This window comes from Dama dama, chromosome 17 (assembly GCF_033118175.1).
Source record: "Dama dama isolate Ldn47 chromosome 17, ASM3311817v1, whole genome shotgun sequence".
NCBI classification, from domain to species: Eukaryota; Metazoa; Chordata; class Mammalia; order Artiodactyla; family Cervidae; genus Dama; species Dama dama.
The window spans coordinates 14679371-14705354 of NC_083697.1; the positions used below are offsets into that span (position 1 = coordinate 14679371).

The window sequence follows — 25984 nt, forward strand, 5'->3', positions numbered from 1 at the left end:
CTTGATTTCACCCTTTCTTGATGTTCCCTACATAATGTCCATTGGCAGACTCATTACTGTCTCCTAACTAGATCCCAGACCTGCTGTCCTATCACGGTGACCCTCCTGGCCAGCAAAGGCCACCTACCTGGGTTCTCACCTTTATTTTTCTACAATCCATCCTCCATATGACAGCCAGTATGAGTTTTTTTTAAAAACGAAATTTGACCCTATTACTTGCCATACCAAAGATCTACAATGGTTGCTCCCTGAAATTAGAATAAAATCCAAGCTCCTCTCAAGGAGAAAGGCAAGGGGCTGCCTTCCTGAACTAATCTCACGGCAGGCTCCTTCATGGCCACTGGGCCCCACTCTCACTAGCCCTCCTTTTCTCCTCTTCCATTTCTGACCACATGCAGCTGGTTCCATCACATCTTTCTGCATGGGACTGTCTTACCCTAGGTCTTTGTATTCACCCCTCTCTCCAGTCTCAGGTCAAATATCACACCAGAGAAGATTTTTTAATCTAGCTTCTCCCAAATCAGAACTCTTCTTGTGCCCTCCTTCCTGCCCTGTCTCCACACCTCCCACCATTCTTGATTGCATAGAACCTGTTTCATTGTTTTTCATTGTGCTCATCTCTATCTGAGATTTGTGTGTTTATTGTCACTAGAGAGGTAAGATGTACATGAGTAGCGAACTGGTCTGTCTTGGCCACCACTAATATCACCAGCTGCTAAAAGAATTCCTGGCATGTGGTAGATATCAATTTTTTTGAATGGATAATCAAAAAGAGTCTCATTTTTTTCTAGCTGATTTTGTATCTCTCAGGTATTCAAAAGAACTAATTTTACTCTCCAAAATACTGCTCAAATATTCTTTCCTGGTACATGACATGTTCATAATAAAAACTAGGTTAAATGTATTGAGGGCCTACTGGAATTAGGCATTTGACATACACTGTCCTTCTCACAAATGGCATACATGCTGTGAAGTAGGTATTCTTACTTTAAAGATATGGAAACTGATGATGGGAGAGATGAAGAAATTTGCCTAAGGTTTCTCAGCTAGAAAGGGAGAGAGCTGAGATTTGGACCCAGGTTGATCTGTTTGACTGTAGATCCCAAGCTATTTTCAACAGGAATATTATGTCCAGCTATATGACTGGCTAGAAAAAGTAAAGAATCAGAAAGATGAAATGATAAGTTTTTCAGTCTATGAAAATGGGAAAGCCAAGAGGGCAATGGTTGAGGTCTATAAGTGGTTGATGTTGAACAGAATGATCACAAATTTCTTAAGAGTTAGGGGCTGGGAAATTTATTTCACATTAAAAGTAAGCTTACAGATTGTACTACAATAACAGATGGTAAGAGTAAGTATATAAATATTTTAAATGTTATGCTATAAATGGATAATAACTTATTCAGGGGAACCAGTGTCTTGAAATTCTCTCTCTCACCTGAAGAGGTCCAAGTCAGGGAGGCCAACTACATCTTCTCACACGTGCCCTCCATGTAGCGCTGTCGGGTCAAGCTTATCATGTGGACAGACAGTGGGATTCTAGCTCCCAGAAAAGGGTGTTCTGCTCACCCTGCGTGTGTGTGTGTGTGTGTGTGTGTGTGTGTGTGAGTGCTCAGGTGCTTAGTCATATCTAATCCTTCAGAGAAATATCAATAACCTCAGATATGCAGATGACACCACCCTTATGGTGAAAGTGAAGAAGAACTAAAGAGCGTCTTGATGAAAGTGAAAGAGGAGAGTGAAAAAGTTGGCTTAAAGCTCAACATACAGAAAACTAAGAACATGGCATCTGGTCCCATCACTTCATGGCAAATAGATGGGGAGACAGTGGCAACAGTGGCTGACTTTATTTTTTGGGGAGCTCCAAAATCACTGCAGATGGTGACTGCAGCCATGAAATTAAAAGACGCTTACACCTTGGAGGAAAGTTATGACCAACCTAGACAGCATAGTAAAAAGCAGAGACATTACTTTGCCAACAAAGGTCCGTCTAGTCAAGGCTATGGTTTTTCCAGTAGTGTTGTATGAATGTGAGAGTTGGACTATAAAGAAAGCTGAGAGCCGAGGAACTTATGCTTTTCAAGTGTGGTGTTGGAGAAGGCTCTTGAGAGTCCCTTGGACTGCAAGGGGATCAACCAGTCCATCCTAAAGGAGATCAGTCCTAGGTGTTCATGGGAAGGACTGATGCTGAAGCTGAAACTCCACCTGAAACTTTGGCCACCTGTTGCAAAGAACTGACTCATTTGAAAAGATCCTGATGCTGGGTAAGATTGAGGGTGGGAGGAGAAGGGGATGACAGAAGATGAGATGGTTGTATGGCATCACCGACTCAATGGACTTGAGTTTGAGTAAACTCCGGGAGTTGGTGACGGATAGGGAGGCCTGGCGTGCTGCAATCCATGGGGTCACAGAGAGTGGGACACGACTGAGCGACTGAACTGAACTGAACTGAATTCTTTTAGACTGCATGGACTGTAGTCTGCCAGGCTCCTCTGTCCATGGAATTTTCCAGGCAAGAACCCTGGAGTGGGTTGCCATTTCCTTCTCCAGGCTATCTTCCTGACCCAGGCATTGAACCTGTGTTTCTAATATCTCCTGCATTGGCAGGTGGATTCTTTACCACTAGCACCACCTTGGACGGCCCTCTGCTCATCCTACTTCACCATATAATTATTATATTCCAATCAGTTTATGATGGGCTTCCCATAGTAATGTTTTAAAAAAATCTCACATAGTTACCTAGCAGAAGCCTTCGCAATGCTTAAATCTAACTCTCTCATCTCAGAGAACAAAACAAACCCAGAGATAATGATTTATAATTTATAAAGTTCTTTCATATTATAGGTTTACCACATCCTCACAAAGGCTCTCTGGCAAAGCTGGTGCAGTTATTTTCATTATCATCCTTACATGGGTGGGAAGAATGAGGCTCTGAGTGGTTACATATACGTCAGTGAGCTTGTCGTTGCAGGAGTAGTGTGAGGTGCTGAGACTTGGTGTATTTTGAAAGAGGCTGCATGAGCTTTGTCCCTCTGATACTAATGAGAGTCTCAGTCTAATTTGTGAGAATTTTCATGAGGTTTTCTTGGATTATGCATATGTGTTATATACCAAGTAGTCGCTAGGTCATGTCTGACTCTTGCAATCCTATGGACTGTAGCTTGCCAGGGTCCTCTGTCCATAGGATTTTCCAGGCAAGAATACTGGAGTGGGTTGCCATTCCCTTCTCCAGGGGATCTTCCCAACCCAGGGATTGAACCCAGGTCTCCTGCACTACAGGCAGATTCTTTATTGACTGAGCTACCAGGGAAGCCCTTACCAAGTAGAAAACATAGTATTCTATTTATGGAACGTGAAATATAAGGCAAAATGATAACTAGTTAGAGAGATCTATAAATATAAGGAAAGTAAGTCCTCCCTTTAATTACATGAGTGAATGAAAGTAATTTATGATATGTTAGACTGGGGAGGAAAGGGGGAGATCATCACTGATATCTTTTTCTTTTCAAAGAGGTAGCATCCTATAGATCAGTAACAAAAGCACCGTAATGGAAAAATAGACAAAAGGCAATTCCCCAAAGAGAAATACAAATGGACAATAAATATGAAAGTGAAAAGTGAAGTGAAAGTCACTCAGTCGTGTCCGACTCTTTGCGACCCATGGACTATACAGTCCATGCAATTCTCTAGGCCAGAATACTGGGCTGGGTAGCCTTTCGCTTCTCTAGGGGATCTTCCCAATCCAGGGATCAAACTCAGGTCTCCTGCATTGCAGGGAGATGTAAACATATGTGACCATGGTAATTTGCTCTCACAATTAAATAAAGATAAAATTTTAAAAATTAATGAAAAAATTTTTACCTTTTGGATTTTCAAACATTAAAGAATGACTAAATTCAGTCTCTAGTGGGAATTAGGGGAAACATTTTTTTCTGTCTTTTCTCTTTATAGTTTTCTACATTGTTTAATTGCTTTTATTACAAAGTACATGTATTATCTATGTATCTGAAAACAAAATTTATTTTTGTTTTAGAGAAAATGAACAAACAAGGGTAGCCCACTCTAACTGTAGTTTTTTAGAGACAAATGTTTAAAGCTTTCTAAGATAAAATTCTTTTCCTCATTCAAAAATATTCCCCTTTTGAATGATTTTTAAAATCATCTGGTGGGGTACCTCTAGCCCAAACCTTTGTGATTCCTTTGGTTTTGTATTATAAGCACATTCACTTAGACTTCAAACACAAAGAATACATCCCACTCTTATATGTCCCCACCTGCTTACTTTCTTTGTCCTTTGTCCCTCCCCTTTCTTCCCTCCCCAACCAAGACCACTTCTCATCCTAGTTCTTATAAACCTCTTGCTCATGGCCCTCTTTGCCCCCATAATCCTTCTTCCTGAAAGATCACAGAAACAACGTACCTCTCATTAATTTACTATGTTAAAATTATCCATTGTCATCTTACTAGGCCATACTAAGCTATCAATTTGCTGGAATCACCTCCTCAAATCTTCTGCTTCCTGTGCCTTCATGTAAAATCCACTCTATCTGTATCCATAAGAAGCTTCACGTGTATACACATTGGCTAAAGTGTTGAACAGTCTTGCTGTATGGCTCAAAATAAGAACTCTCTAAGCGTTGGGTTGAAATCAGTTGCCAAGCTATTAATTCTGTTATGACCTGCTTCCATTATATAAGTGCTTAAATATGCTCAATTAACTATTTTTATGCAAAATTTAACATTTTTCTACCGGGAAAAGTAATAGGACCCATGTCTTTGTATCCTGCAGTAATACTGAATGCACTTTATTTAAACCAGTATTTCTCCAAACTTGCACATTTGCCATCTACATTAGAATCATCTAAGTGAACATATGAAACATAGATTCCTTTGCTCTCCCTAGATCTACCAAGGAAAAATATGTGAGTGTTGGACTGTGAAATCTGCAGTTTAAACAAGCATTTTAAATGATTATTTTGCCACTTTTGATTTGGAAACTCATGAAAATAGTTTCATTTTGATAAGTAACGAAATACATCTAGACATCTCTGAGTGAAAGATTGTCAAGAAGATGAAATTAGGGGAAAATTCTTGGATTGTTCCTTAAAAAAACTATATAGCACCCTGCTTTTTGTTAATTTACAAGTTACAAGTTGATTCATCACTGGTGACTTTAAAAGTATCTCTGCTTTAGGCTCATCAACAATAAAATACAGCTATAAACTGCTGATACGTCATACACAGGGGCTTAAAGGGGGAAGTTAAGTTCTGTAACGATTATGCTCCTTAAAGGCATTTGATTATAATAGCGAGCCAGCGTGAGAACGTGATGGCTTAAAAGGAAGATGTCCAGTGAATCACCATCCTAGGCTGCCCTTCTCTTGAAGATGTTACACTGACATTGTATTAATTGCCAAGTATAGAGCATCTGCTAAAGCTCTGAATTACCCTGAAGGGTTGATGAACAGCCTTCTGTCACTGGCATCCATTAGAGACTGATCCCATTCAGGGAAACAGAATTTTTGAATGTAACATACTGGGTCTTCACTGAGAATGGCGACTGAGTACTCATTAGTTCTTGTGAGGTCGCAAGTGATAGCAATTTTGGAAGTCTAATTCTAGCAATAAAGTTTTAACAAGAATGAAAAAATACAGCTTTCCTCTTCAATTATTCATTTGCCCCTCAGTCAGACCAATGGCAATGCTCCTGTATCAGTTAAGAAGTGTCAAAGACTGGGGAAGTGTTTTTTCTTCTCTCTTTATTCTCTTCAAATGTTTCTTACATTTCTAAAGCAGATTAGCAAATTATGCAAAAATATTTTGAATAGCAAAATACACTATAGTTAAAATGAGCCTTCATTACAATGCCTTCTTTCTCTTGAAAATATTGTCAGGTAATTTTTTGTTAAAAATTTTGTTAAACACAAAACCTCTTAAAGGTATTATTCAGTAGTAGATCAGAAATCCAAGTGTGGCAGGATACAAGATGTTCTGATGACAGCAACTCTAATCTTTAAATGGTTTCTTTTCAAAACCACTCAATTCAATTACTCAAAAGTATCAAGTAAGTTGTCTTTCTATGTGGACTCAAATACCTTGTTTTTTTAGGATTTTTGAACAAGGAAAGGCTGTTATTTGTTGTTCTGATGTATATAGATTATTTAATCCAAGACAAAGAACAGAATAGTGAAGAGCTTTCTCCCCCCACATAGATGATTGTTCAATGCCCTAACCAGCTGGCTCAATTTCTACATGCAGTTTTTTTCTTTTTCTGGAGAGCTGATTCTACTCAGTATATATAGTTCAGAGAGAAAAATAGAGACAGTGAGTTACGTAAAAATAAATATGTAAATCTAAAGGGGGAGAGAATGAGGCAGTGCTGTGCAAATCCAAACACCAGGGAATCAAGGCCAGGGAGAGGAGGGAAGGGATAAGCAGATGGGCCAGAACTCCACGGTCGTTCTTGGATTGGGGTGATCAGAGGATGGGTTCTAAAGGCGGTAAAGTGATAAAATAAGGACTGAGGTGGGTGCAAGAACACAAGATATGTCAAAGAAGATAAAATGGAAAGAGAAAAAGCATGTAATAAAACTGATGATCAGTGCTTATGGCAATTAGTCCTAATAAACTGGTTTTTTTATTACAGTCTTTTAGTTGATCTCATAATACCTGCACTTTTAGAAAAAATGGCTTTAGAAACTACTGAAGTAGTAAACTGGTGATAGTCATACATCTACTTCTACTGAGAAATCTTTGGAGGCTAAGTTTCTTAAACTGCCCAAGTGAATAAAGGGTTACTTGCTTGCTGGTGTTAACTTCTAGAGTGTAAGGGATAGGAAAAGTTTATGAGCAGAATAACTTAATTTTCCCTAATTAATTACTGTTGACTCAGAAGGTTAAATTAATTATTTGACCATAGGTATGGCATCACTTCATGGGAAATAGATGGGGGAACAGTGGAAACAGTGTCAGACTTAATTTTTGGGGGCTCCAAAATCACTGCAGATGGTGACTGCAGCCATGAAATTAAAAGATGCTTACTCCTTGGAAGGAAAGTTATCACCAACCTAGATAGCATATTAAAAAACAGAGACATTAATTTGCCAACAAAGGTCCGTCTAGTCAAGGCTATGGATTTTCCAGTGGTCATGTATGGATGTGAGAGTTGGACTGTGAAGAAAGCTGAGTGCCGAAAAATTGATGCTTTTGAACTGTGGTGTTTGAGAAGACTCTTGAGAGTCCCTTGGACTGCAAGGAGATCCAGCCAGTCCATCCTAAAGGAGGTCAGTCCTGGGTGTTCATTGGAAGGACTGATGCTGAAGCTGAAACTCCAATACTTTGGCCACCTCATGGGAAGTGTTGACTCATTGGAAAAGACCCTGATGCTGGGAGGGATTGGGGGCAGGAGGAGAAGGGGACGACAGAGGATGAGATGGCTGGATGGCATCACCGACTCGATGGACATGAGTTTGAGTAAACTCGGGGAGTTGGTGATGGAGAGGGAGGCCTGGCATGCTGCGATTCATGGGGTCTCAAAGAATTAGACACAACTGAGCGACTGAATGAACTGAACTGAACTGATGGCATCAAAGTTTCATTTCCCAATGAGAAGAGTAATAAAGTCTTTCTGGGGATTGAGCAGCTGTAAGAATTGCGGACATGATTACAGGAAGAGCATAATTTGTGGCAGAATAATGCCTCCTTCTTCCCCTTCTCTCCCCAAGATAAACACGTCATAAGCCCTGAGACATGAGAGCTTCCCAGGGGGCACAAGTGGTGAAGAACCCGCCTGCCACTGCAGGAGACATAAGAGGTACAGGTTCAATCCCTGGGTTGGGAAGGTCACCTGGGGGAGGGCATGGCAACCCACTCCAGTATTCTTGCCTGGAGAATCCCACGGACAGAGGAGCCTGGTGGACATGGGGTCACAAAGAGTCAGACACGACTGAGGCAACTTAACATGCACACGCACAAGCCCTGAACCCTGTGAATATGGTAACTTACACAAAAGTAAAGTGTAAAGTGAAGTCGCTCAGTCGTGTCCGACTCTTTGCGACCCCATGGACAGTAGCCTACCAGGCTCCTTCGTCCATGGGATTTTCCAGGCAAGAAGAGTACTGGAGTGGGTTGCCATTTCCTTCTCCCAGGAGATCTTCCTAACCCAGGGATTGAACCTGGGTCTCCCGCATTATAGGCAGATGCTTTACCGTCTGAGCCACCAGGGAAGTCCTAACTTACATGGCAAGAAGGATTTAGCAGATGTGATTAAGTGAAGGACCTTGAGATAGGGATTGTGTAGGTCTATCAGTCTGATCACACGAGTCATTAAAAAGTGGAAAACCTTCCCGGTTTTAATCAGAGGGAGACGTGGCTATGACAGAAAGGCACACAGATCTACTGTTGCTAGCTTTGGAGATGAAGGAAGGGAACACAAGCAAAGGAATGTGGAGAGACTGGAAGATAGATGAGGTGAGGTAGAAAGAGCGCTGACAATACCTGGACCCTAACACAGTGGGGCCTGTGTGGAGCCCCAGGCCCCTGGAATCGTTAAATGGTAATCTGGGTCATTTTAAGCCACTAAGTTGTCATTCATTACAGCCACAAAAGGAAACAAACATGCAGCTTTTTTAACAATTGGTATAATTAATAGCAATTATTATTTACAATCATTTAGATTATTAATATGAAAATGAAAAAGCACCTAATCTTTTAAGGTAAAATTCCAATATGTAAACTTTAACAGTTTAAAAATTTTAGTCCACTTAGAAGCTTAATGAAACTACTTGGTATATTTCCTTGGTCTGTTTATAAACAGTCCATAAATGTCAAGTAGATCTCATAATTTATTTTCTTTTTTTTTTTCTTTTTTTTTTAATTATTATTATTTTTTTATTATTTTTTTTTTTCCAGTGGGTTTTGTCATACATTCATATGAATCAGCCATGGATTTACATGTATTCCCAATCCCGATCCCCCTCCCTTCATACTGTGATTTTAAGACTTATTTAATATGACTCTTAATAATAATAATAGTTTTATTATGCATACTGCTGCTGCTGCTAAGTCGCTTCAGTCGTGTCTGACTCTGTGTGACCCCATAGACGGCAGCCCACCAGGCTCCCCTGTCCCTGGGATTCTCCAGGCAAGAACACTGGAGTGGGTTGCCATTTCCTTCCCCACCATTATGCATAGACAGTCCATAAAAGTTAAGAATACAAAAAGTGCTTTAGCTATTAATTCACTCTTCGCAAAGACCAACAGATAACATACCAGCTTTTACTTCATTTGAAAAAATTTGTGTGCTTAAAAAAATACTAGGAATGCCTGTATAAAGCACATTAAAACATCATAGGAACTGTAAAATCTGAGTGTATACAGAGAGAAAAAGTTAAATTATCAGGCAATTTCCATTCTTTAATTGAGCTAGCACCAAAAGTATCTGTCATTATATCAACCCTAATTTTATCAAAACTGCTAAAATGGTAACAGTAACCAGAACTGCAGGCAAAGTCCCTAGAAAGAAGAACTTTGGTGCATAGGCAGGTGAACTTAACTCACATTTTCAAGTAAAATCTGCCCTGGCCAAATCATTGCAGTTACTTGAGTCCAAGGCATTTCAAGAAGTAACTGATTGTTCCAAACTTAAAATTAAATTCAGGGCAGAGCTTCAGATATGACCCATCAAGCTGTAATAGACTCTGTCTTGGATCTAATTTGCTACAGAGTTTGGTAGGAAGGATTTGATACGGACACCCCATTGCTGTCTTAGGAGGAAACTGGGGACCAGTGTGTGGTGGGAAAGCTGAGCTTGTGGAGCAGGTGAAGCCACATTTTGTATCCCGGGACTGCCTCTTGCTGGTTGAAAGATCTTAGGCAAGTTAATCTTAGTTAGTCTGTGAACTTCAGTTTATTCATATGAATTGATGTACTTATAGTCATTGCTTTATAGGATTATTTTAATGAGAATTAAATGATAATAAATATAAAACACAAAACAATGTATGTACTCTGTGCAACCTATTTGGGGAGTAGTTAAATACCCCCATACCATTGCTGTCCTTTTCTGAGCCCATCTTTGCATGGCATATTCCCTTGGTGTCTCTAATTTTCTTGAAGAGATCTCTGGTCTTTCCCAGTCTAAGGTTTTCCTCTATTTCTTTGCACTGATCACAGAGGAAGGCTTTCTTATCTCTCCTTGCTATCCTTTGGAACTTTGTGTTCAAATGGGTATATCTTCCTTCTCGTCTTTTCTTTCTTTCTTCTCTTCTCTCCTTTCGCTTCTCTTCTTTTCACAGCTATTTGTAAGGCCTCCTTAGACAACCATTTTGCCTTTTTGCATTTCTTTTTCTTGGAGATGGTCTTGATCCCTGTTTCCTGTACAATGTCATGAACCTCCATCCATGGTTCATCAGGCACTCTGTCTGTCAGATCTAGCCCCTTAAATCTATTTCTCACTTCCACTGTATAGTCATTAGGGATTTGATTTAGGTCATACTTGAATGGTCTAGTGGTTTTCCCTACTTTCTTCAGTTTAAGTCTGAATTTGGCAATAAGGAGTTCATGATTTGAGCCACAGTCATCTCTCAGTCTTGTTTTTTGCTGACTGTATAGAGCTTCTCCATCTTTGGCTGCAAAGAACATAATCAGTCTGATTTCGGTGTTGACCATCTGGTGATGTCCATGTGTAGAGTCTTCTCTTGTGTTGTTGGAAGAGGGTGTCTGCTATGGGCAGTGTGTTCTCTTGGCAGAACTCTATTAGCCTTTGTCCTGCTTCATTCTGTACTCCAAGGCCAAATTTGCCTGTTACTCCAGGTGTTTCTTGACTTCCTACTTTTCCTCAATATGCCAGCAAAGTTTGAAAACTCAGCAGTGGCTACAGGACTGGAAAAGGTCAGTTTTCATTCCAATCCCTAAGAAAGGCAATGCCAAAGAATGCTCAAACTATCGCACAATTGCACTCATCTCACACACTAGCAAAGTAATGCTCAAAATTCTCCCAGCCAGACTTCAACAGTACATGAACTGTGAATGTCTAGATGTTCAAGCTGGATTTAGAAAAGGCAGAGGAACTAGAGATCAATTTGCCAACATCTGCTGGAACACTGAAAAAGCAAGGGAGTTCCAGAAAAACATCTATTTCTGTTTTATTGACTATGCCAAAGCCTTTGACTGTGTGGATCACAATAAACTATGGAAAATTCTTAAAGAGATGGGAATACCAGACCACCTGAATTGCCTTTTGAGAAATCTGTATGCAGGTCAGGAAGCAACAGTCAGAACTGGACATGGAACAACAGACTGGTTCCAAATAGGAAAAGGCGTACGTCAAGGTTGTATATTGTCACTGTGCTTATTTTAACTTATATGCAGAGTATATCATGAGAAACGTTGGGCTGGATGAAGCACAAGCTGGAATCAAGATTTCCGGGAGAAATATCAATAAAGTCAGATATGCAGATGACACCACCCTTATTGCAGAAAGTGAAGAAGAACTAAAGAGCCTCTTGATGAAAGTGAAAGAGGAGAATGAAAAAGTTGGCTTAAATCTCAACATTCAGAAAACTAAGATCATGGCATCCAGTCCCATCACCTCATGGCAAACAGATGGAGAAACAGGGGAAACCAGTGGCAGACTATTTTTTGGGGCTCCAAAATCACTGCAGATTGTTACTGCAGCCATGAAATTAAAAGACACTTACTCTTTGGGAGAAAAGTTATGACCAATCTTGACAGCATTGACTTTACTTTGCCAACAAAGGTCTGTCTAGTCAAGGCTATGGTTTTCCAGTAGTCACGTATGGATGTGAGAATTGTACTATAAAGAAAGCTGAGCACCGAAGAATTGATGCTTTTGAACTATGGTGCTGGCAAAGACTCTTGAGAGTCCCCTGGACTGCAAGGAGATCCAACCAGTCCATCCTGGGGGGAAATCAGTCCTGAATATTCATTGGAAGGACTCATGCTGAAGCTGAAACTCCAATACTTTGGCCACCTGATGCGAAAAGCTGAGTCTTCTGAAAAGACCCTGATGTTGGGAAAGATTGAAGGTTGGGAGGAGAAGGGGACCACAGAGGGTGAGATGGTTGGATGGCATCACTGACTCAATGGACATGAGTTTGAGTAAGCTCTGGGAGTTGGGGTCGCAAAGAGTTGGACGTGACTGAGCTACTGAACTTAACTAAGTACCCCAAAACATATCATTATAAAATAGTTGCATCTTTTATGGACCTATAAGCCATCAGCACAGAAATACAAAAAAAGATCCATTTATATTTTGATTTATTCCTAAGAATTATGCAGTATTTGCAAAATCAATCCAAAGAAGGAAGAGCCCAGTAAAATTTTTTCCTTTCTTCACTTCTTTTGTAAATAATTGTGTTTCACTGTTCATCAGTGTACCCCTTGAAATCCTTATCACAGCACTTTGATGGAGTAGATGTTGATTTTCTGAAGTGGACTGAATATCTCTGGCACCTAAATCTGTACTCAGAGTTTTCCTCTTGTCATCTCCTGCTCGGCCCCAAGCTTGTCATTGCCTGGTTGAGCTTTTGTATCACCTACGACTGTCTTGCTCTTTATCCTGCTTGGGGAGGAGTCACCATATCAGACCTTTAAAAATGTAAGCAGTCACCAGATATTCTGTTTATGTATTCCTGTGGTGTTCAGAAATAGCATTTTGTCTCCTTTAAATAATTTAGAACTCATTTTAGAATGTCATTGTGTAACAGATGTCTCCTTGATATTAATAATAATAGAGATACATCTCACAGTGTAACAAATTTAATAAATGTAAGTTGAAGTAGATTATGGATACAAAAGTTTTTCCCTTTGCTAAACTATTTTCTTATTTTCCCATGTTACTGCCAAAAATTATTTTCAGGAAATTATTTGTTTCATATAATTGTCTTCATAGTTGCTAGCACACTATGGCTATTTGATCTTGACAATAATATTGAGAATGATTCTTTTCCTGTATATTATAAATCACATATCAAATTTAGAAATAAGTGTTCTACCAAACTAAAAGAAAGGGAGAGAAACATTTCATAAACATTCACAACAGTTCCAAATTGCCTAACTTTTTTGACAATTATAAAACAATTAGGGCCTGGGGGGATTCTGATACATCTTGCCACCACAAACATTCAGGTGACTTCTAGGAAGCCCTATGCTTCCAAATATGAGCAGCGATTGTTATACATGAAGAAAGCATCAGTGAGGCTCTGTAAATTCAAGAAAACTATCTTTCAAAGACAAGAGTGAATAAAGATATTTACATACCATAAAATCGGAGAGAGTTTACCATGAATACACTCACTAAAGGTACATCTAAAGGGTAAGCTCCAGGAACAATGAGATTCAGTCATTCAACAGGTATATAAGGAGCCAGGCACAATTCTAGATGTTGGAGATTCCTCAGTGAACAGACAGAAGAGAACATCTTGTCCCCACGGCATTTACACTTTAGTAGCCAAAGTCACAAACCAACAAAAATAAGTAATCACATAGAGTCTGTTTAGTTGTGTGCTGTAAACCTTTAAGACCAGCTCTTTGAAAAGAAAAAAGCCTGAATTTGTATCATTTATCATTTTTTGTGGTAATACTACCCTCATGTGGGAAGAGATGTATACAGTTGACCTGGTGGGCATGTGTGTGCCAGTTTCAGCACGTTATAGATGATCATAAGTTTCAGGGGAAAAAATTAGCAGGAAAAGATGAGAAGGCTTGGGGGTTGCAATTTTAAAGAGAATGGTCATTTCTCTAATAATGAGTGATGTTGAGCATCTTTTCATGTGTTTGTTAGCCATCTGTATGTCTTCTTTGGAGAAATGTCTGTTTAGTTCTTTGGCCCATTTTTTGATTGAGTCATTTATTTTTCTGGAATTGAGCTTCAGGAGTTGCTTGCATATTTTTGAGATTAATCCTTTGTCTGTTTCTTCATTTGCTATTATTTTCTCCCAATCTGAGGGCTGTCTTTTCACCTTACTTATAGTTTCCTTTGTAGTGCAAAAGCTTTTAAGTTTCATTAGGTCCCATTTGTTTAGTTTTGCTTTTATTTCCAATATTCTGGGAGGTGGGTCATGGAGGATCTTGCTGTGATTTATGTCGGAGAGTGTTTTGCCTATGTTCTCCTCTAGGAGTTTTATAGTTTCTGGTCTTACATTTAGATATTTAATCCATTTTGAGTTTATTTTTGTGTATGGTGTTAGAAAGTGTTCTAGTTTCATTCTTTTACAAGTGGTTGACCAGTTTTCCCAGCACCACTTGTTAAACCACAATGAGGTACCATTACACGCCAGTCAGGATGGCTGCTATCCAAAAGTCTACAAGCAATAAATGCTGGAGAGGGTGTGGAGAAAAGGGAACCCTCTTACACTGTTGGTGGGAATGCAAACTAGTACAGCCGCTATGGAAAACAGTGTGGAGATTTCTTAAAAAACTGGAAATAGAACTGCCATATGACCCAGCAATCCCACTTCTGGGCATACACACTGAGGAAACCAGATCTGAAAGAGACACGTGCACCCCAATGTTCATCGCAGCACTGTTTATAATAGCCAGGACATGGAAGCAACCTAGATGCCCATCAGCAGACGAATGGATAAGGAAGCTGCAGTAGATATACACTATGGACTATTACTCAGCCATTAAAAAGAATTCATTTGAACCAGTCCTAATGAGATGGATGAAGCTGGAGCCCCTTATACAGAGTGAAGTAAGCCAGAAAGACAAAGAACATTACAGCATACTAACACATATATATGGAATTTAGAAAGATGGTAACGATAACCCTATATGCAAAACAGAAAAAGAGACACAGAAATACAGAACAGACTTTTGAACTCTGTGGGAGAAGGCGAGGGTGGGATGTTTCGAGAGGAATCGGGTGGAGAGGGAGGTGGGAGCGGGGATTGGGATGGGGAAGACGTGTAAATCCATGGCTGATTCATATCAATGTATGACAAAACCCACTGAAATGTTGTGAAGTAATTAGCCTCCAACTAATAAAAAAATTAAAAAAAAAAGAGAATGGTCAGAGAAGATGTCACTGAGAAGGTGACATTTGAATAGAGACCTGGAAGAAGTGAGGAAGAAGCAATTTAGCTCACACCAAAGTGAGCCATGAACCAATCTGGGGGAAAAGCATTCAAGTCAGAAAGAACAGCAAGTGTAAAACCCTGAAACAGGAGGGACCGTGGAGGGGATAAGAGTGAAGAGGAGTGGAGAAGGACACGTGATCAGGGAGCTACAGAGAGGGTAGAGGAGACTAAGAACTTCGGCAATTATCATGTTTGACACTGGAAGTCACTGAGGGTTCTAGGCAGAGGGACATGATCTGAACTGTATGTTAATGACATCACTCTGGCTTACCTGTGGAAAAAGAGTAGGCTAATCCAATTAAATCATGATGATTGTAAAAGCAAAATGTCTAATATCTGGGATTAAACAGACACGATGCAGTTAACTTTATTTTTTTGGGCTCCAAAATCACTGCAGATGGTGACTGCAGCCATGAAATTAAAAGATGCTTGCTCCTTGGAAGAAAAGCTAAGACCAACCTAGACAGCATATTAAAAAGCAGAGGCATTACTTTGCCAACAAACGTCCATCTAGTCAAAGCTGTGGTTTTTCCAGTAGTCATGTGTGGATGTGAGAGTTGGACTATAAAGAAAGCTCAGTGCCAAAGAATTGATGCTTTTGAACTGTGATGTTGGAGAAGACTCTTGTGAGTGCCTTGGACTGCAAGGAGATCCAGCCAGTCCATCCTAAAGGAAATCAGTCCTGAATATTCATTGGAAGGACTGATGTTGAAGCTGAAATTCCAATACTTTGGCCACCTGATGGGAAGAGCTGACTCATTTGAAAAGATCCTGATGTTGGGAAAGATTGAAGGTAGGAGGAGAAGGAGATGACAGAGGATGAGATGATTGAATGGCATCACCGACTCAATGGACATGGGTTTGGGTGGACTCTGGGAGTTGGTGATGGACAGGGAGGCCTGGCATGCAGTCCATGGGGTCGCAAAGAATTGGTCAGACATGACTGAGTGACTGAACTGAACGCAGTTAACATCCATAACAAGAATGGCTCATCCGAGTGCTCAGGGAGGGAAGGATTGGGAGTCTGAGATTTCCAGATGCAAACTATTTTATATTAGATGGATAAACAACAAGGTCCTACTGTATAGCACAGGGAACTATATTTAATATCTTATAATAAATCATAGTGGAAAAGAACATACACATATAGATACATCTATCTATCTGTATATATCTGAATCACTTTCCTATACATCAAAAATTAACACAACATTGTAAATCAGATTCTCAAGTGGTGGTAGTAGTAAAGAACCTGCCTGCCAATGCAGGAGATGTAAGCGACATGGGCTGGATCTCTGGGTCAGGAAGATCCTCTGGGGGAGGGTATAGTAACCCACTCTAGTATTCTTGCCTGCAGAATTCCATGGACAGAGGAGCCTGGCAGGCTACAGTCCATAGGGTCACAAAGAGTCAGATATGATTGGAGCAACTTAACACACATGCACACATACTTCAGTAAAATATATTTAGAAAAAAGAATGACTCATCAGCCAAAGGAAAACAGACATGATTGGAGACAAAGTAGCCAGCACTTGTTGACCGAGGTGTGAGAATATTAATATTAGCACTTGCTTAGCACATATGTTTAAATTTCTGGAGAAGCCACTGGTGGAAATTACATATATATATCAAACCAAGAATAGGTAGAAAATGGAAACTGACAGTAAAAGCAAAAAAGGACAGAAAGAGAAGAAGACACAGAACAAGTAGGACAAATATAAGCACAAAATAAGACAGCCGAAATTACTTTTATATACATTGGTAATCATATTTAAGTGTATGTAGACTGATCATATCAATTAAAAGACAAATGTTGACATAGTAGATAAATAGGAAAATTCCATAGAGAGTTGTTATCAAACCTGATTCATAATGTAAAGAGAGAAGATACAGCAAATATAAAAATGAGATAAAGTAAAATTTTAAAATAGTAATCTCCCCATAAAAAGCTGATTGTAGCTCTACTATTATTAAGGTAGCCATAGAATAATAAAATATTAAAATAATATATAAATACATATAAACCACACACTTAAGTAACAGCTTCAAAATAGGTAAGGTAACAACTGACAGAAAAACAAGGATATATTTACAATCCACTATCAGAGTTGGAGAATTAAACACACCACCTTTGGTAACATCAGTTAGTCCACTCTATTCCTTCCCCTTCATCCAAAAAAAAAAAAAAGAGAGATCAAAACAGGAAGACTATAGAAGCTCTGAACAACACAGGTAACAAAGATGAGCTAATAGATATACCCTGACTGTACAGTATATGTTCTTAGAAGCAATACTGTATCCAGTCATAAAGTGACTCTAGCAGATGGAAAATGCTGGTATGAAACACATGCTTCCAGAGCATAATGCAATTAAAGTGGATATTAGCAAATACGAGATAAGAAACATCAGAGATAATGGAAAGGAATTAAAGAAATATGGGTTTATAGGGGGAAAAAAGGTTGGTGCTATGTACAGGTCTTGACATCCATCCAGAGCACTGTCAGCAGTGAACTATCTGGTGAAATTTGTTGCCCTTCTATTTCTGCTTATGACAGAACAATTGATTGCAGTTGCCTTTTCCCTGCAAACATCTGGTGTGTTAGGTTCTTTTTCAGTGACTTTATGAAGCCTCTGGCTTGACCTCAGCTGGGGCAGGGAAGGTTCTTATCAGAGGGTGAAGTCAGGCAGCATGAAGCTTCCAGTTTCAGCCTCCGGGGTGTCAGCCCCCCTGCACGACTGAGAAGCCAGCCAGCTCTGTCCTCTGAGCCTGATACCACTGACTTCTCAGAGCTTTTGTTTTTTTTTTCCTCAGAGCTTTGTGGCTTCCTACTTCTGTTTCCAGCACTTTCTTTTCCCTAAGCATTTGGGACCTTCAGTTAGCAAGAAAAATGATGATAAAAATCACTCACAGCATTTTATTAAAGACTGAAGAACTGTCCTCTCAAGAGGCCACTTACAAAATGTAAGGGGCAATCGACAAACAGCCAAACTAAGGAAGAGTGCAGTGTGAGGAAAGAGAAGGAAGGGTTAGGTAGTGAGGATGGGGAGGTTGCTGAGCCGCTGTAACTGTGCTCAGGCGCCTGGGGATACGGCCGGGCTGGGTCTTCATTCTCTCTCGGATGTTAGAAAAGTTTGTCAAATTGAAAAGAGTGTGTGTGCCTAATACAGAAAGAGGAGGAGGGAGAAATGTAGCCACGAGAGTGATACGCAGCTCTTTTATCTGCTGAGAGCACAGATGCACAGAGTTCAGTAAAACCCTTAAGACCACTGTCATCACAGCCTCCCCCCATTCCACTTCCCATCTATCTTAGGGCTAAAACACTACACGGCGTGGTCTAAGTCTAAAGGTACAATGAACCTTAGGCCAAGAGTGAATTCATTCTTCTAGGAGAGAATTTAAATTGTTAGTATTCACTCCATCATGCTGGGCTTTCATGTAGAACTTCAAAATGCTTTAATGGGAGAAGCATCTATTTATATATCACTTTCCTTCTCCAAAAAGCCTTTTCCCCCCCAGAACCACTAGTCTCAGGAAGTTTGAGGAAGATCTTAGAACACTAGGAACTTGAATTTTCTAACATCACAAAACTAGCCCAAGGTAAATTTGAGACATGTCTTGTCCATATAGATCAATTATACACACACACACACACGCACACGCACACACACATACACATCCTGACTTCAATTTTACTGAATGTAATACTGCCTCTATGAAGAGTATTTTAATGTCTAAATTATTTAATATGTTCTTTGGTTCTTTAAGGGCTATGGCTTGTGGCATAGCTCTGTAGCTAATGAAGACAACCCCTTAGATTTGTTATTTATTTTCTTCCTCTTGAAGAGTCATGTGTTTTGTGCTATGTCAGTTTCTTCTTAGCTTTGAGGCTCTTTGAAATATGCTCATATTATTCAATAGCAAGGCAGGTAACACTGATACTGCATTGCTAATTCTTATCTCCCAGTTAAATGAGGAAACAGTTTTTTGTTCCATGTGAGCTAAAAAAGCACTTTTGCAGTGATTAGCATTCTTATTAAAATTTATGTGATATGCACCATCTTTCTAATTTTGCAAGAAACTTCATAGTATGTCACCTTCAATTTCCTCACATTCCTTTCAGTTTTCCTAATACATAAAATGGGGACCATATAATGCTTGTTTTTTAGTGGTAATAATTAAATAAAAGAGCTTGATGAAAATATTTCTGTTAATTATGGACTATTAACCACTGCATCCATGACCTTTTCTTAGACCACCTACTCTTGGATCTTTCTTCCTAGGAAAATATCCTCCCCTTACCCTAGTTAGTTAGGGACATCCATCATTCCAGTCTGCCTGGGACTGAGTTGTAGCCTTGAATGCGCTTAGTCTAAGCAAACCAGGATGGTTGGTTACTCGAACTCCAGTCCACACTCCAGCTAATTTCTCTTCTCTCTTTTATATCAAAATTTCTCTACTGAGCACTCCATGCTCTCCTTCTTCATATCTTAAACCTTAAATTTACTCCTGAATTGACTTCAGCTGTGCTTCTATTACCCTGGATTTTTATGAGTCCCCAGCAGTAGCAGTGACCTGTGTCTTTTGCCAAAGGAAACTCGCCAGTTCTTGCCTCAGTGGACACTGATGATAGATTCTGTATGGCTGTTCACATCCTCACTGAAGCCCTTACTCCCAAGGCTTGTATAGCATAATAACTTTCAAATCTCTGACTGTTTTTTTTGATTCTTATTCATGGGATTATCTTTCTCCACTTGTTTTCTGAAAGATGATTTTCCTCAAGATTCTGTACTCGATCTTTTTATCTTTTTTTCTTATCACTCTATAAACATTTTCCTTGGCTGATCTCCCATACTTTCTCGCTTTGAACCATCCCTTACACAGAATGGTAACTTCAAAAACTACACTTGCTACCCAGACTTCTCTAGTGAGCCAACTACTTGTTAAACATCTGTATACCTGTATGCGCCAGATGCACTTCAATAAAACTGAAATTTTTACCATGACCTCCAATGACCTTCTTGCTCTCTCCTCTTTCTTTGTTGTTGGAATAATCAACTGTTATTCAACTATATGAGAAATCTTTTAACTTTAAAAAAATTTTTATTTAGGTATAGTTGATTTACAATATCATGTTTTCCATTGTATAGCAAATGACTCAGTTGTACATATAAATATTCTTTTTCATATTTTTCCCAATATGATTTATCCCAGGATATTGAATTATAGTCCCCTGTGTTATACAGTAGCACCTTGATGTCCATCCATCGTACATATAATAGTTTGCATCTACTAATCTCAAACTCCCAACCACAGGTCTGTTCTCTATGTCTGTGAATCTGTTTCTCTTTCATAGATGTATTCATTTGTGTTGTATTTTAGATTCCACATATAAGTGATATACAGTATTTGTCTTTCTGACTTCTCTGATTATGATAATCTCTAGGCCCATCCATATTGCTGCAAATGGCATTATTTCATTATTTTTAGTGAATGAATAATATTACATTGTCCTTATATACCACATCTTTATTCACTCATCTGTTGACAGATATTTAAGTTATTTTCATATCTTGGCTATTGTAAACAGTACTGCAATGAACACAACGGCGTATGTACATGTATCTTTTTGAATTATAGATTTGTCTGGGTATGTGCCCAGGAGAGGGAGTGCTGAACCACATGGAAACTCTATTCAACTATGCTAAAAGTCTTACTGTCATTCTTGGTCACATCCCCTTTTGTCTCCATTGACCCAGTTACTAAGTTGTTCAGTTTTACCTTCTATGTAGTTCTTAAATTGGTCGTTCTCTCTCCATTCTTATTCTTATTTCCTAGCTTCAAGAAATCACCTTCTTTTGTCTGAACGCCGTCGCTGCAGCCTCTGAAATCATCCTATCACTCTGGTTTGCCTTCTCAGCCTGTCCCGCTTCGTAGGACTTAATAGTCCTGGTACACAGCACACAGCATAGGTTTTTCACACAACGTCACGTGCATAAAACCACACAGGCAGCTTTAGTATGGTGCTCACCAAACTGCAAGCTCTCTATGTATTTATCACTCCCGCCCCATCCCTAACGAGACAGCGGTATCCTGATCAAGGGGGAGCCGTGCTTTATTACTCTTCGTATCCCCAGTGCCTGGCTCCATGGCTGGCATATCACACGGCTATGCCAAGTGCTAAGCAGGAAGGTGCTCAGCAGTTTTTTCAACTGTGTGCTTCCTGAACTTCTCTAACTGTACTCTCTCTACCCTCTCTTCTAATGGGATAAGACCAAGGTGCATGATTCTATTATTCTATTTCACTTTCACTTTTATATTGGGCTTCCCTGATAGCTCAGTTGGTAAAGAATCCACCTGCAATGCAGCAGACCCTGGTTTGATTCCTGGGTCAGGAGGATTCGCTGGAGAAGGGATAGACTACCCACTCCAGTATTCTTGGGCTTTCCTGGTGGCTTAGCTGGTAAAGAATCTGCATGCAATGCAGGAGACCTGGGTTCAATCCCTGGGTAGGGAGGATTCTCTGGAGAAGGGAAAGGCTACCCACTCCATATTCTGGTCTGGAGAATTCCATGGACTGTATAGTCCATGGGGTCACAAGGAGTCAGACTGAGCGACTTTCACTCTATTTACATATCACCAAAAATATTTCACATGTAGGACATGCTTAATAACTAGTTATAGAATGAATCAGTGAACAAATGAATGAATGGGTGAATGATTATGTTTAGACCAATATTTTGAGACACAATCACAGATACCTCTTAGAAGTAGATCAAAATCAAAGAATTAAAAACATAGCTTCTCTTAAGCCTTTAGGTTGGTTATAAAGTATATTCCTATCTAAATGTGAGCAATTCATAAAATATTTTACAATGTTAAATTCTTACTGAATTTATTCAGTGAAGTTTTAGTTTTTTATACCACTTAAAAATGGCTAAACCTTGAAAGCACCAAAGGCATTTTGTATTTTGTATAACTTTAGAGAATATAGTAGAGTTTCATAAAAATTTGGAGTTTTATCTAGCTTATTTTTAAATTATATAAGAACATAGTTTGGCAGATTTAAAGACATATTTCAGATATAAAGCCTTAAAACATTTTTATCATAATATTTTAGAATGGAAAAATTAGAAATAATTATATGTTGTTTATAATTTTCAAGGACATAATAAATGTTTAAACTACCAGCTCAGTTTTAATTTAGCTACACTTTCAAAGACTATTTCAAAAGACTAATGAAAACTTAAGAACAACTTTTTTTATTAATTAATTTATATTGAATTAAAAGGAAGAGTCTAAAATATTACCAAGAATATGAAAGCTTTTTTTTCTTTTCAGTGTTCACACTCTCATGGTAACATTTAATAGTCCTTCTGGTATCCTTAGCTCATTTAAGTAGTGTGATGAACATTACTATTATTTGCCAGATGCTCAGTGTCTGGAGAAAAGAATGCAGTTTCAAGACTTTTTTTCCATCTGATTCAGTACTCTGTATTTTACCAAAAGGTCAAAACTGTACAGAATAAAAAATTATGTATCAAATTTTTCCTTTCACTTTTATGTGAAATCAATATGTAGTATAACAGAGATAGAATCCAATGGCATTTTGAATGTGAAACTAAGATGAATGTAGATCATTTTAATTTTAAATTCCATTAATATTAAACAGCCAGTCACATTATGTAATAAAACACCTTCACAATGATAATCAACTATCTTCAAATAATCATTTTCTATCTAAGGGCAGCAGTTTACATAATGAGAAATCTAATCCAATATAAATGTAGAATGATAGGTTTCATGTATGAACCACAAGTTCAATGAATTTTGACAATTAATGTAAATCCTTATGTGTATATGTGAATAAGTATGCTTGTGTATTCATAACTCTCCACATTTAGTAGTGCTAATTTTCAGAATTTCAAAAAAAGTAATAAGAGAAAATGAGTTGTACATTTAACTTCCCAAAACATCTGAACTTGCTACTTATGAGATCTTTAATTCTTGAAATTTGTGGGAGTATTTATTTTCATTAAAACAAATTCACCATGATTTCATATTTAAATGGACTAACATCTCAGATTCATAATCATTTGCAGAGGTAGACAGTTTCTGGAAAGTAATTAAACAAAGTGGTTTCTGTCCTGTAGCTTTGAATACACATAGAAATGCAATTCAGGAGTCTGCCACACTCACTCCTTTAGTACACTCTTCATTTTTTCCTTGATTCACAGAAAAATAGATTATCTACTTAGCTGTTCTAGGGCTGGGATATATCCCCATATCTCAAAAATAGCTGAGGGTAGACAACTCATCCCAGTTTGCCTAAGAATTTCCCAATAAAATAAAAATCCTCTGTCCCAGGAAATCCCTTAGGCCTAGACAAACCTACTGAGAGATGAACCACACTTTGAGATAAAGAGCCTTACCTTAACATCATTGGTGTTCATTCTTGTTCCTTCCTTTCCCACAAAAATATCATCAATATCCACGAGAATGTACCTGTCCAAGGACAAAGTGAGCCTCTTCCCTGACAAGAAGGAAACAGCATCTATGAAGATAAGCTTGTGCAACCAAAAGTTCAAATTGTTGCCAAAGAGAACTCTTTGAATTCCATCATGGAGCCCCAGGTCATGTATGACAGTGGCGTGAAAAGCACCTTTAGAGATGGGAGGAGACAGGTTTTCTGGGGTCTTTACTTTGGCGAATATTACTGGTTGGTAGGCAGAGTGATTAATCTGGAAAACAGTCCAGTCAGTTCCAGGTAAAGAACCTTTTTCAAGCTTGGAAGATTTGGTCACGTGAAGCAGTGGAGAATGAGGATTAATACAGCAATCTTTTACTGCGAGGTTTCCATATACAGAAAAAGGGAAGCCTTTCAACTGAAAGCTCTGTAGGCTCTTGTCACTAGTTTTGTGGAATCCAATGACACCCACACCATATTCAACACAGTATTTATCTAAAAGACTTCGATTCCAAGCGTCCATATTTATATACTTTAAAATGTTCTCATAAATAATGAGAATATATTTGCCTCTAGATTTTTCCGTAAGGGCTGGAAGATCCCCTTTGCCAGGAGCAATTTCAATGTGATACTGGAATCTACTGGATTCTAGGATCATAACGATGTCTTGACCAAGCGATGAGTACTGGCTCTCCACAAACACCAGGACCGTGGTGTCTGACCTCGAGGTATCAGACAGCTTCGCTGGCTTCACTTCCATCAGCCGGTATGGTAGGTGCTGCAAGTCCCCACAATCTACTTCCAAAGCCATCTCCGACAGTTCACTTTCCTGTTTGTAGCCATTGTACAGGTAGTAAGCAGAAATAATAATGCTCACCATACAAAATGTGGCAAGCAGAATCACTGTCCTTTGAAAGTGTCTGTGCAGCTTCATGATAAAACTCATGTTGCATATACTTCCCTCAGACTGTTCCAACAGAAGCACCATAAAAAAATGAAAGAAGAAAAGAAAAGATGATGTTTCAGATACTTTTCCAGTTTCAGTCAATAGTTTATGTCACCATTGCAGCACATTTGTGTCACTTGATCAGGACTCACAGAAAATATAGTCTGAAAAGTAGAATAAGATACAATAGAATATTAAACATTCAATCTGCAGCATTAAAATGAGCACGTTTTTATCCTGGCACAAGTGGCAACCTGTTAGGCAGATGAATTGGTGTCTGCTAATTAAAAAAACCTATCTTTTCTTCTCCCAAATCTGAATGAGGACAAGGGAGGAATGGAAAGAGGGAAGGGCTCCACTGAACTAGGGGCAGAAGTCTCTACCCCTAGTATACAAAAGGCACTGGATTAACAAGGAGTTTCCTTTTATTCTTTGAGCTTTGGATCAAATTGTATAGATTATATAAACCTAATGCCACAGACATGTCACCTGAGCCATACACTGTCACAACATGCAATATAGGTTCAAACTATTTGTGGTTAATTACATATACTGAAAATTCATAAAAGTTTGGATGTATTTCATTAAATGCTACAATTAAGACACTAGTTTCTACTTTTTAGAAAATCTCAGTAATTATATAAAAATTACTATAAAATGTTTTTTAAAAACATAATGAAAACAACTGCAACTTCATGAATTACTTTGTTATATTATCATTTCAATTCTTTTTCAAGTCTTAGTAACCTTTGAAAAATTCAGTAACTTCTGAAAAATAACAAGAAAGAAACATGGGTGCTTTTTAGAGCAGAAGTTTATTAGGTCTTATGGTCCTGGCAAGTTTCAAGGAAATATCATGGAATATAAAAAATATTAAGAAAGATCTTGTTATTGCCCATAAGACAGGATGAAAGCTAGCTGTATGATAGCTGAAAGCACTAATGGAGAATGCCACAGTTGACGTTCTTCATAAAATTAGGGTTTATTACTCTTCTGTCTAGTATTAATTGTCACTTTGGCCCTGGTACCTTCTCAGTAAAATGATGAGGTTAGAATAAATGATCACCAAGAACATTCTGGCTCTCTATTATACAGATGAAGTAAGTCAGAAAGAAAAAAACCCAAATATCATATATTGTAATGCGTATATATGGAATCTAGAAAGATGGTACTGATGAACACATTTACAGGGCAACAGTGGGTATGCAGACATAGAAAACAGACTTATGGACTCAGGCAGAGGGGAAGAAGGAGAGGGTGGAGTGAATGGAGAGAGTAGCAAGGAAGCGTATACACCACCATGTGTAAAACAGATAATGGGAATCTGCCGTGTGGCTCAGGAAATGCAGACTGGAGCTCTGTGACAACCGAGAGGGCTGGGAAGGGCTGGCAGGTGAGAGGGACGTTAAAGCGGGATGCCTACGGCTGATTCATGTGGACGTGTGGCAGAGGCCAACACAATATCGTAAAGT

The 25984-nt window shown here is 38.8% G+C and overlaps 1 protein-coding gene across 1 annotated transcript in view; it reads right to left on the reverse strand.

Annotated features, from left to right (window-relative positions):
* LOC133071621 (bifunctional heparan sulfate N-deacetylase/N-sulfotransferase 3) overlaps positions 1-24584 on the reverse strand; it is a 166568-nt gene extending 141984 nt beyond the window's left edge. The window contains exon 1 of the mRNA XM_061164139.1: positions 23532-24584. Within this exon, the coding sequence (XP_061020122.1) occupies positions 23532-24554 (1023 nt within the window). The 5' untranslated portion in view covers positions 24555-24584. The remainder of the gene's footprint in view (positions 1-23531) is intronic.
* Between the last annotated feature and the right edge of the window lie 1400 nt (positions 24585-25984).